This window comes from Pundamilia nyererei, unplaced genomic scaffold (genome assembly GCF_000239375.1).
Source record: "Pundamilia nyererei isolate P.nyererei 1_Seehausen unplaced genomic scaffold, PunNye1.0 scaffold00017, whole genome shotgun sequence".
Taxonomy (NCBI): Eukaryota; Metazoa; Chordata; class Actinopteri; order Cichliformes; family Cichlidae; genus Pundamilia; species Pundamilia nyererei.
In genome coordinates this window covers 4024183-4036590 of record NW_005187418.1, presented here as the reverse complement: position 1 = coordinate 4036590, position 12408 = coordinate 4024183, and the positions used below count along the sequence as shown (strand labels likewise).

The following is a 12408-nucleotide window of genomic DNA, read 5'->3' as shown; positions in this document are numbered from 1 at the left end:
AATAAACATGACAGTTTACTTATTTTAATTTAAGACATGTTTTATTTTAATTAAGTTTAAAACTTTTTTATTTAATGTAAAATTATATTTTGTTTTAATTTACTTTCAAGTTCACTAATTAACCTACCAAGCATGTATTTGGACTGTGCAAAGAAGTACCCACACAGGATAACATGAAAACTTCATATTCTTCAGATATTTGATGTTTCAGCTGGTAACCATTTATTTTCCACCCAATACATGATTACAATCAGTTATTTTGAATCAGGAACTTTCTTGTACGGAGCCAGCTGGACTAATCACTGCACCCAAATTCCAAAATCATTTTTTCCAAGTACTGTTGCAGTGCTATTCATCCATCTGGATGGTTTTGTTGTGAATTGCCAAGTTTTGTAGAATAGACAGAATAGAAGATTTCTACCTTCTTAAAATACATTTAGTTTCTTTCCAGAAACCAAACAACAAATAAATAAATTGCATCAAATCAAATCGTCTAATACATTTTGGTGTAAGCTGTTTTATGTAGGAACTATTTTCTTTTTAATAAACTACAATGACCAGCCAGAAGAAGCATGCAGCTAGCCGGCATTACAGTCAAGCATCTGAGCGGTTTCCCGAAACAAAACTGCTCTCGATTTATTTTGAGAAACTGATTTCTGGACAGAGACATTTCTGCTAAGTTATTTTTTTAGCATTGTTTCCACTTTTAGCACCGTAAGCTGGGTCCTCTTTAATTCCATTTATTTTAAGTGAAAGAAAAGATCATTACAGCAAATAGCCAATGCAAATTTTCCCCGACATGATCAGGAGTTGAAGAACCATAAAGAGCACGTAGGCACTTCATCTTCAATTCTAAACCAGATATTGTGATGTCATCATTTTTCCCAACCACCTAAAAAGAGGTTTAAAATACCCACTTGTAACACCTTATAAGAACATAGTGTGATTTTAATTTCCCAATGATATGTATTTTATATCCACAAAACTTATGCCCAATATATTTTTGCACCATAATATTCTCTAGCGACTACATCACAGGCTAAAATAGTCCATTTGTACCGTTTAAGCACCTATAACACATTAGAAAATACTGGTGGGCTACCCCTCACCCTCCAAGCAGATGGATCTATGATATTAATTTGAAAATCCAAGATGGCGTCTTTCTCAAGTTATCGTGTTCACAGTATTTTCAGAAAACTCTGTGACCTTGACACTCAAGTCAAGGTCACAGACAGTCAAACACACCTATGATGTTTGAGAAGATGTATCTATAGTATTCCTTTGAAACTCCTACGTCATTTCATTCTCGTGTTCACAAAGATGGGGGATAGGCATGTACTAGCTTCCAAAATTGGGCAACGTGCAGCAAAACAATCTAGATGGATAAATTGCAAAATATCTAATTAGCCATATAAATTCATTTGTGGACAAACACTACTGAGATCTTATTTAAATAATGTCTTTGGCTTTATGAATATTCTAATATGGATATGATTTCTAGCCAGATATGCGACACAAAGATCAGAATTTTTCAATGGGAGTTTATGACTTTACCAAAAAGGCATCTTTAAACTTGCATATAAAGGATATCCATAACCCATCTTTCATTCACAGTATGGAATCTGAGCTGCTGAGTGCACAGCCTGTTCTCTGACCTTGTAGAAACTGTCTCCTTCCTCGATGAGTTTGCTGAGTAAGATGATCATGATGTCGGGTTTGGAGGTGGCCATAGCCCACGTGGCTGGACCTGTGTGACAAAGGGGGGAGCAGATGAAAGAAAGACACGCAGTAATAAGCAGAGAGAAGGAGCAGGAGGAGAAAGAGGAGAGGAGCGACTGGGAGTCACAGTACACACAACAATAATAACAGGAATGAGGACAACAGTCAAAATGGAGGAATGGAAGAGAAAAGACAGGCAATCCACTGCAGAAGAAAGATTACGAAAAAATAAATAAAAAACTATCCTGACACCTCGAAAGCACTGTCACCATCGTGACATCATGCCTGGGTCAAATGGTATTTGCCAATCATTTTTTAAAAGTGCTTATTTGTCGTACAAAAATTAGCATTGTCCTTGTTGTGAAAAGTGGCTTTTTATTTTGTTTTTTTTAACAATTAATTATATAATATCAACAAATATGTTTTGGCCCAGGCAACCTAGTGTAGATGTGTATACAGAGAAATTAAATCAAAGCACACTGTCATGACTTTCTATTAAGACACAGTTTCTGTCTTGTTAAGAAGTGCAGGTGTACAGTAATTCACAGACGTGATTAAAAAGCAAGAAAATCAAACAACAGGGGAAAAAAATGATTGAGAAATCAAACACAATCCCTTGACTGAAACGGTCTTTGTTGTATCTGCGCAACAGCAATCCTTGACACATGTGCACACACCACAGAGATGAAAAGGAGGAGGATTTAGCACAAGGAGACACAGGGGCAGTTACGGGAAAAACAAAAAAGAGGCAAGCAGGAGGGATAAAACGGGGCTCTGCAGGCGTGAGCTGTCCCCTGAACTGGTGGTGAGGGTGGGAATGCTGCTGCCTGGCCTAGCTGACACTGACAAAACGTCTGGAGGATGGTTTATCACTGCAGTCTGTGGTGGCGGTGGCACAGAGGTATTACAAATACATGCAGTTGCGCTAAATCACTACCACGCAAGAGTTACTGTGGGCTTCCGTCATGCATCTGTGGGATGGAGGGTCAACACCTTGATACGACGTCACAGGCTGGAGGCTGGGCATGCTGTCATTAACCACTTCAACGTTAGCATCTACCTCTAGGCAATCCCGACCGCGTGCGTCTCTGTCAGTGCTAATACCTTTGCATGTTATTATTTGTCAGTTTGGGAAGGTTTTTGGGTAGCTAAGCTCGCCTGCCGACACTTAGGACGACACAGACAACACAGAGAGAGGAGATAGAGCTGTCAAAATGCCTGGTAGGGTGAGAAGTCGACAGCCTTGGCTTTACCTCGGGGCCGACTGGGCAGCGTCTGACATCCTGGGGCCGGAGAGAGAGGCGGGGGGATAGGAGTAAGAGGGGAAGAGGAGGGAGGTCATGAGCAAGGGATGGAGTGTAAGTAGGAAGGGGAGGGCAGGATTGCAGGGAAACAGGGGTGTGGGAGTGCGTAGGAATGAGAGGAAAGAAAGAGATAGAAACAGCAGGAGGGTGAAAGAGAAGAGAGGTGATGATGGTGGAGGAGGAAGAGAAGTGAGAAAAGGAATACAAGCAGCAGTGAGAAGCGGAGATAAGTGCCTCAGCAAAAAGATACAAAAGAAAAAAACAAAAAGAAACCACCGCAAGCGCTAATAACAACCTGTCTCTGAGCAACCGCAGAGGAATCGAGAGAGAGGACGTGATTGTGAGAGAAACAGGGAGATAGCGTGAGCGATAGAGACAAACAGAGGCGCTGAGAGAACATGACAGAGAGAGAGAAAGCAAAACAACACAACAGCAACAGTAGTACAATAAAAAGAAACGCATCAGAGCCATAAATAGCTGTGGAGAAGCAGCACCAGGGGGGTGGGATGGCATACAGTAGCAGGAAGTTGTTTATGCTACATGGAGACACAAACCTGAATCCATGGCTTATTACACTGGAGTACTACAGTGCTCTATAATGACCAGCAGGAAGTGTGTACACAATCATCTTGTGAATTCTCCTTTTATAGTCTTTCATGCAGCTCATGCTTAAACGCCGATGCATGACCTTTTCAGCCAAAATACAATCTCCAATTGTATCTTATTTCACAGCAGGCAAATAATGCTGTTATGTGGCGCTACAGAACAAAGGTGCTGCACTTAAGAGTCCCTCGTCTGTTTGCTAAATAATAGGTTCTTTAATTCTGTCAACTTGCTCTTACCTATCTTGGCTCCTTTCTTTAGCAGGGCGACTACCACGGACGTGTTTCTGCAGCCCACTGCTCTGTCCAGAGGACGCATCCCGCTGTAGTCTACGTGTTCTATCATGGCCCCATGGTCCACCAAGAACTGGACCTGGAGAGACAAAGAAAATGGAGTGAATGAGCGAAAAAGAGAAGGACAGAGAGACATATCATCCAGGATTCCAAAGCCTCTCTTGTACATTACGCCAACAAAGGAACAGTGATGAACCAGCAACGGGGGCCATGGTTGGCCAAGGAGTCTCTGATGCACGTGAGGAGCGAAGGCTGGTGTGGTCTGATCCAGCAAGACGAGTTACTGTAGGTCAAATTGCTGATAGTTATTATTATTATTATTATTATGTATGACCATTTGGGAGGTCTTTATCAGTAAAGGTAATGTGGTAGAACTTGTGAAAATATACTTCAAAGTCCAAATTTGGTGATTTCCTTAAAATTTTTGAAATCTGCCCAGTGAGGCCGGATTAGGGTCTTTGCCAGGCCGATTCTGGCCCCTGGGCCTTATGTTTGACACCTCTGTCTATAAAAAAGAAATCATACTACTCTATAGCTTACCATAGAAATAGCTAAGCTAGTTACAAATTTGCTAAATCAATGTCAGCAATATAAAAACCTGCTCAGACACATACGAGCTACGTATGGGTGTCGTATATGCATCCCTTTGGTTTCCACATTAGCTACATACCACTTCAGAGTCGCCGTAGAAGGCAGCCAGGTCGAGGGGCGTGCGTCCGTTCTTGTCCGCGTGGTCAGTGGCGGCTCCGCTCTCCACCAGGCAGCGGACAACAGGTAAATGGCCTTTCAGACATGCCCAGCTCAGAGCAGTTAGACCCTCCTTATCCATCAATGACAGGGAGGCTCCTGGGACGGGAAACAGTAGCAGGAACAGTGAGACGCAGCCAAGCGTATTTTTGTACTCCATCTCAGAGTAATCTCCATCTGTGGTTGGCTGGTTTGAATTTGTGTGTCTCTGTTTTTTTAATAACTAACTGCTGTATTACTTTTGATTGATTTTGTAAATTTGCCATTGATTTCATTTGGATCCAATTACAGTAAACATAATTTGAAAACCGTAATTGGGTTCAGTTTTATTAGTGCAGTCAGTATTCTTGTGTTGTAATCTCAAATCAATTTGACGCAAATATATTTGCTTTAAATCTTTTCCATTTTAAGGGGATTTTCTTTTATCCTTCGCTGGCTCCTGTGACCTGTCAAATCTGATTCTCATGCCATCCATCATGTCTGACTTTGATATACAACTTTGTGTTTGCACCCAGTCCAAATACAGAAACATTTAGCGGTGCTAGCATGAACATCAGGCAAATACCGACACATATTTCTTCCCTTCACTATTTGGGTTCAGAAGATCTGTTGAGAGATGTGCACAAACACTTCCCAACAACAATTACAATGTTGTATCGGTTTCCTGCTGTGACAGAAGTATTTTTTTAGCTAAATACATTGACCTGACTGAGTTTCAATTTGCTTTCAAGTTCTTTTCTTTATTCACCTTGAGCTAGTAAAAACTCAACAGTTCCCAGGTGCCCTTCTGAGGCAGCCATCATCAGAGGCGTACGACCCTGCTTGTCAGCCAGGTTCACATCTGCTCCATGTGTAAGTAAAAGGTCCACAATCTGCAACACCCAATGCAACATCAAAGAGATAAGTTAACACGAAAACTGCAGCTAGAAATTCATTTTTAAAACTATTACTCTGACAGTTAGATTAGGCAACAGCAGGGAAAATTAAGCTTTTCCCAAAGCCTAATGAGATGCATCCAAATTGTTCATTTTTTTGCAAGTTTTCAAAGCAAAATATATTCATTTAGCAAAGAGGATCAGGTGGCCACTGACCTGCCAGTGTCCCTGCCGGACGGCGCTGAACAGTGGGACGATGCCTCGCCTGTTGGGCTGAGCCACAGCTGCACCCTGCTCCAGCAACAGACGGCAAACCTCCAGCTTCCCACGACCAGAGGCTGCAGTTAGAGCTGAATGCACAAATACACAACCGTGTGATGTTATGGCTAGTTAGGAGCACACAATTAGCATATTATCATCTGCTCATTTCCAACTCCATACTTTTTTGCATAATTGCATATCTTCGTTTTTTAGTAAGTCGAAAGAATCCTTATTAAGCTTGTGCTGGGGCTTGAGCCCCTAATTCATCCTCTGTCTGAAGTAAGCCATTTGAACGCCTTTCCCTTTCACTTTATTCTAATTTGAATAACAGACTTGAGAGACTGCTGAGCCCGATGACCATATTAAGGATATCCTCTCTCTGTGAGAAAGAGAGTTTAGACCAGTATGAAGCTCGAGCTTTAGGTTCATAGAGATTACACTTACACATACTGACTTGATTATTGCTTTAATGTACATAAGACGCAGGTACTTTAAGTGATGAGGAGAGGAGAGATGTAATTGAAATCATTTCAGCAGACTGAATCAGAGCGACAGCAGACCTGGTAGTGTGAGCCCAGCTTCAACCTACTTGTTCTTTGCTGGAGAAACATTTAGGTATATCATAAACTCTAAGTGTCAATATGCATAGTCTCCCTCAGGCTGTTAACATACTTCCACTTGACCTATCTAGTAACACTGGGATTGGAAATCATGTGTCAGAACAGCTGTTACCCTTTTGAACCCTTATAAACAATGAAAGCAGAGCTGAATGACTCCCCCTCTTCAACAGTGAGAAGACAGTCGTTCCAAAATTGTAGCAGGGGCACTAAAGATTGCAATGAGGTTTTATAGCTCTAGGTTATAATGATACATTACATTTCTCAACATCCTGCAATCAGACTAGTCATTTCTAAGCACCCTAGAGCTCAGTCAAAGCCCCCCTCCTCTCCCCTGTGTGGGCCCAGCCCTGTCTATGCTCCAATGACACCACTGCACTGTCATCAGCGTCTGACGCAGCAGCAGCCAGCAGCAGACACACAAGAAACATCTCCCACATCCGCACTGCAGCGCTCTGCCTCGCAGTGAAAAACCCTCTCACAGAAACTCCATCAGTCTGAACTTTATGGGGAAAAAACGATGATACATCTTTGCATTTGCACAGGGGATTTAACATGAGCATTCACAGTCATCTGTTATTCTGAACTGGTGGTTTTAGATGCATAATGCTCAGTTACAGTATGGATTCCCACCTGTCTCTCCCCACAGAGTGTCAAAGTTATTGATCTGAGCCCGCTCCACCTCCTCTTCATCTTTCTCTGGCAGGTCCAGCAGGTAAGACACGATCTGATGGGGAATAAGATTCAAGATGGCACTGATTAATGTCCACGTTTCCTCTTACAGAGCGAAATCTACTACCCTTTAAATCTGCTGTAATCTGATCTGAGAGACAGGATTGTACACAAGTCATCAGCAACAGTGCTGACAACCAGATCTCTGCCAGTCAACTGCAGAATATATTTATATTACAGTGAACTGACAGTAGAAATCGCATTACATTTACCATCCAGCTTAACTTCATATAATTCATATATTTAAAAATGTCCAAAGTGCTTTTTCTCCAAACCCTACAGCAGGTACGTGTGATTAACAGCTGGTAGTTACACACAAACATACCAGATAGGCCAATTATCAGCAATCATCACGCCCATGTTTCAGTGACACATTGTGTAACCTATTGTATGTTTATCCAATTATCCAGTTTTAAATATGAAAACTGTTCTGCTGATTAAATAGGCACATTTGGACAGTTGAGTATTCGGAGCATCATTTTCTTGTCCCTCTTAAAAAGACCAAAAGCCTCTTTATTCTGAATCTAATTAAGTCATAAATGAACCGCATTTCAGTTCTCATACAGCGGTCTGTACTACTCCCCTCCCAAAACAGAAAGAAGTGGAAGACATTGCTGCATAACTGAGCGAGAGGATAGGAACATCACAATCTGAGAAATAAACTCCTAACAGGCCTCAGCTGGCAGCTTGATTAACTTTGTGGTGGTTTGGGAAGGGAGTAGCACATCCTATTGTGTGAAAACAAAGTCCCAGAAGAAAATTATTCCTAAGGGGACAGCAAACCTATAAAAACTGAACTTGTACTCTGAAATCTGAATTTTGAGCTGAGCTAACATGATCAGCTGGAATTTTAACACCATAAAACTGTCAATGGGGATGAAAAACAAACAAAAAACAGGAGTGATGTTTGAAAAAGTATATCTGTGGCTAGTGTATCAAAAAGCAAATGAATGAATGAATGAATAGCAATGAGTGACTGCATTGTTCACCATTTACAACATTTCTGATTAATATAATGCTAATAGCCTTACTTTAAAAAATAGTGGCATTTCTAAGTGACTTCAAATGTGTAAAAGTTAATGTAACCTTCCTTTTCTTCCCCCAACAAGTGATGACTACAGAGAGCATCTTTAACAGATGGCTTACACAGCAGAACAAGCCTCAATGAGAAATTCTATAGTTATTGCTTCTTTTACAGGGTTACTAAATCTGATTTACCACCACCATTGGTGTGAATGTTGTACACGAAGCCACAAAAATGGTGCAATAACAAGTACTTCTAGCATTTTATGTCACTTTTTTTGTTACAACTTAATACAGAGACTCAACAAAATGAAAATAGTCAATAATAGAAATAAGCTCAAAGGAACTGAACAGCAGTGGTATTCAATTAAAATTTAAGGCGGTCCAGTTAGGCTCCAGAACATCAAAGTTCCATATGCATTATAATTTAATGCAGCAGGCTAAAAGTTTGATCAGTGTCTGTATATAGTCAACAACTGACTGTCAAGTATAACTTATTAAAAGTGTTTCAAAGACATTTATTATTACATTTCACAATGTCCTGGAGGACACTCTGATAATAAAAGAATAAAAATGTGTTAAGGCTTGTTTTCAAAAATGAAAAAAATAAAAACAAATAAAGTACTTAATTTAAAAAGTTAAATAACAAAAACGTGTAGTTTGAGATTCCTGTTTTCCTTAAGTACGATTCTCAGCTTTAAGCTTTTCCCTCTGTTTGTTTCCCTGATTTATGCATGGTTTAGACTTATGCAGGAAACCTACACTGTAACTTCCAACATAACGAAACCTTTTAACCGCAACTTTCCACGTAACCTGGCGTACACATACCGAGACATGTAACCACATGTCGGGTCAATGCAGTCCGTAACAACTTGAATAGCATGGAAGGTTGCAGCATTGGGTTCAGAAGGGTTACATTCAGTTACATCATGAGTTAGGACGTAGATTTCCTGCAGAAATCTAAATCATGCATTGATTGCAAGTCTAAATCTGTCTGTAGGTGACTAGGCTTGAGTACCCAGGTTTTAATCATCACGTTAAGATTTGAAGAACCATTTATGTGGCATAATAACCCAAATTCGTCCCCATTCATGTGTCCCTGCTGTACCTCTGTGTATCCCATACTGGCTGCAGCGATAAGAGCCTGCTGGACTGCGTGACTCTTGGTGAAGGTCGACTGTTGTTGAGTCTGCGGTGACTGCTGTTGCGACCCCATACTCCAGTCACACTGGATAAGATATTTCACAACCTCCATGTGGCCCCTGAGGGCTGCGTGAACCAGCGCGCACTGACCATTCTTATCCAAGTGGTCCACCTGGTAGCAGGATATAGATTTGATCAAAAACACGTTACATGGAAATCAGGCCAGTTTTTCCCCTTGCCATTTCCGTTCACAAACCTTCGCTCTCCTGCGGCAGAGTGCAGTCACAATTGTCATATGCCCGCCAGCAGCAGCGTAGCCCAGCGGCGTGAGGCCGCTTTCAGACTGTGCGTCAACAGAAGCGCCAAACTCAAGCAGCAAAGCCACCATGTCCATGTAGCCCAAATGGGAGTGGACACAGAGGATGGGGGCGTTGTTCAGCACCTCTGTACGGTAGTTCACATTGGCGCCGCCCAACATCAGCAGCCGGCTCACCTAAACAAATGCATTAAAGACAAAAATAAAGAAATATGAGGAAAAGCTACCACTGCAAACTATGACTTTGGGTATTCAAACCATCTCAGCCCAGAGAGAGGCAGATCTCTTTGAAGCATAGTCAGAGAAGTTTTCATTTTTTTTAGTATCCAGAGTGTTTTTGAATATTCTCCTCTCAGCCGTGCTAGCACCTGTACCTTGATGTTTGGAGTGTAGAGGTTTCGGAGTGAAGAAAGAGCAGCTGAGAGACCCTCTGTGCTGTAGGATACCCACAGGCCTTGCAAGATGGATGAGGAAACTCCGACTTTCTTGCTGAGACCCTTGAAAAGAGAGAGACAGTGTGTAAATATTCATTACTGCAGAGCTAGACCACAGCTGCGTGGGGGCGTGTATGTGTGTATCTATAGACGAGTGTGAGGACAAACAACAGTATACCTTGAAGATATGTGCTTTGAGGATGTGATGGCCCAGCTCAATCGTCTGCTGCCTGTTCAGCTTGTTCTCCAGCCGAGAGAACCAGAAGGCCAGAAGGGTGTGCCCACTCCTGTGGAGACAGAAAAACACTTTCAATACTTGAGACTGAGTCATCAGGTCATAACATTTTGTTATCTGTGGAGTTTTAATTATAATGCAGGAAAATAAAGTGTAAACAGAGACGTTTGCATTTAAAGATTCTGATTATGTGACACTATAGATGCAATTTTAAATATAATGAGAATACTGCCTGTGAATTCTTCACAGCTTTCTCCCCAAAAATCCAATAAGCTGTTCACATGTTCCCCAAAATCCGGTTAATAAACCTCTGTTTTATTATGATTTTATTAAACCTTCTTACGATCATCTTCAGCAATCATGATGGGGAGAGTCTCTTTTCTCATGTCTGCCTGCCCCTTCTCACCTAGGGTCGCATAGGAATTTTGTTTTTTCCCCTTCTTCTCTCCAGATCAGCCACTCTCTGAAGGAGGGGTGAACAAACATCCTGGTGCCATCCCTCCTCTTCACAAGGAAGACTGACAAGTTATCTACACGCTGCTGGAAATCCTCCCAGTCCAGGGTGCCCTGTCACCACAAACATGGTCTCAATGTTAAAGATCGGAGATCAAAAGCATGCGTTTATCAACAGTTATGTCCTGAAGGATTTGCTGCCTAGATGACGTCGATATCAGTCAGGGAAGCAAACAATACTGCACAAATACCACCACAAATATGAGTAATAAGAGGATGATGTTTTAATGTTTAAAGACATGAAAATCTTCCTTCTATAATAGTATTTCAGCAATTTTGAAGTTTTTCAATATATTTGTATATTGAAACCCATTAAAGAAAACTGGTTATTTTCTGTCTACCCCTACTCAGAAGCCAGCAGTGTTTAATTAATCATCAACAATAAAAAGCGTCAAAGCTGAATTTTATTTCCTCCTTGCCCCTTAACAGGATGTCTAGTTTTAGTATCAACAAGAACACCGTTTTCTTCCACCGACGGCCTCACTAGAAGGTCCAAAGGTCTGAGGTGTTGTGTGTTTTGGAATAGCTTACCTGCAGCGAACCAGCGTTAATGGCCTGATATATCTGCTCATCATTGAGCGGGTGGAGCGAGGCCACAGCCACGTTGAGCAGGGGAAGCGCCCGTTCAAACGATGACTGTGTGGGGAAGCGCATGTTGCACTGCAGCAGGTATACCTCAGCCAGGTTGACTGGAACCACCTGAGGAAGGAAGGATGGAAGGAGGGACTCTGATTTGTAATGCTGATTTCCTCTGGATATAACCCTACACCACATGAATAATGGATCATGTTTGTACAGCCCATCTTCAACTATTCCACTTTCTCTTCCTTAGAGAGAAGAATGTGGATTCAGATATGTATCAGATGTCATTTTTTAATGTTTTTTTTAAGAAATAAAGTTTGGAAGCCTGTCTGAATACATGAAATTAAATGAATCTGGGGGTGTGAGATAAAATATTTCATAATGAAATACTACAACAAAACATTTCAAATGCATAATTTATGAAAGATGTGTTGTATTCAGACTGTCAAAAACAGAGTTATTTGAAACTACTTCTACACAATGCATGTCAGAGTGCAGGTAAACCCTTTCTGATTCTGGATTCTGATTCAGGTAAACAAAAACAGCTCTCCAGCAGTGCATCTGCAAATAATAAGTGACGTGCATGCACAGACTTCATTACTTCTGAGGTCAGTGTCGGGTTAGGTATATTAGCATAAGTGTCAAAGCCATAACAAATTTATACCTTATAGCTGGAGCTTTTGAGGACAAGGTAGCCCTTCTCAATGAGGTCAAAGGTGAGTTTGAGGTACAGGTAGGATCCCTGGCTCAGGGCCTTGAGGTGGGTGCTGAGCTTGCCGAAGGTGGTGTTGTCCATCTTGCCATTGAGCGAGATGTTGTTCTGGATCTCCGGGCTGCTGTGGATGCGGTGCAGGATGTAGCCCTGCAGGTCCTGGTCTATGGCATCATTCTCCTCCAGGCTGTCCAGAGAGATTCGGTGAAAAGGCAGCGCGTTGGTGATCTCCTGGAGAGTCAGAATGATTTCAGTTAGGAAGTCATTTTTCATGACTTTGGTAGAACGATATTGTTAAA

General features: G+C 41.6%; 1 protein-coding gene across 8 annotated transcripts in view; it reads right to left on the bottom strand.

Annotated features, from left to right (window-relative positions):
- tanc2b (tetratricopeptide repeat, ankyrin repeat and coiled-coil containing 2b) overlaps positions 1-12408 on the bottom strand; it is a 163639-nt gene that overhangs the window by 6978 nt on the left and 144253 nt on the right. For 6 of the 8 annotated variants that reach the window (XM_013908992.1, XM_013908994.1, XM_005725881.1 and 3 more), the window contains 14 exons: positions 12062-12340; positions 11347-11514; positions 10709-10869; positions 10246-10354; positions 10008-10130; positions 9574-9810; positions 9283-9489; positions 7053-7146; positions 5758-5891; positions 5415-5538; positions 4590-4765; positions 3866-3998; positions 2973-3002; positions 1656-1747 (listed from right to left, as the gene is read on the bottom strand). In XM_013908992.1, coding sequence (XP_013764446.1) covers positions 1656-1747; positions 2973-3002; positions 3866-3998; positions 4590-4765; positions 5415-5538; positions 5758-5891; positions 7053-7146; positions 9283-9489; positions 9574-9810; positions 10008-10130; positions 10246-10354; positions 10709-10869; positions 11347-11514; positions 12062-12340 — 2067 coding nt within the window. The remainder of the gene's footprint in view (positions 1-1655; positions 1748-2972; positions 3003-3865; positions 3999-4589; positions 4766-5414; positions 5539-5757; positions 5892-7052; positions 7147-9282; positions 9490-9573; positions 9811-10007; positions 10131-10245; positions 10355-10708; positions 10870-11346; positions 11515-12061; positions 12341-12408) is intronic. The other 2 variants (XM_013908993.1, XM_013908995.1) reach the window with 1 other exon arrangement.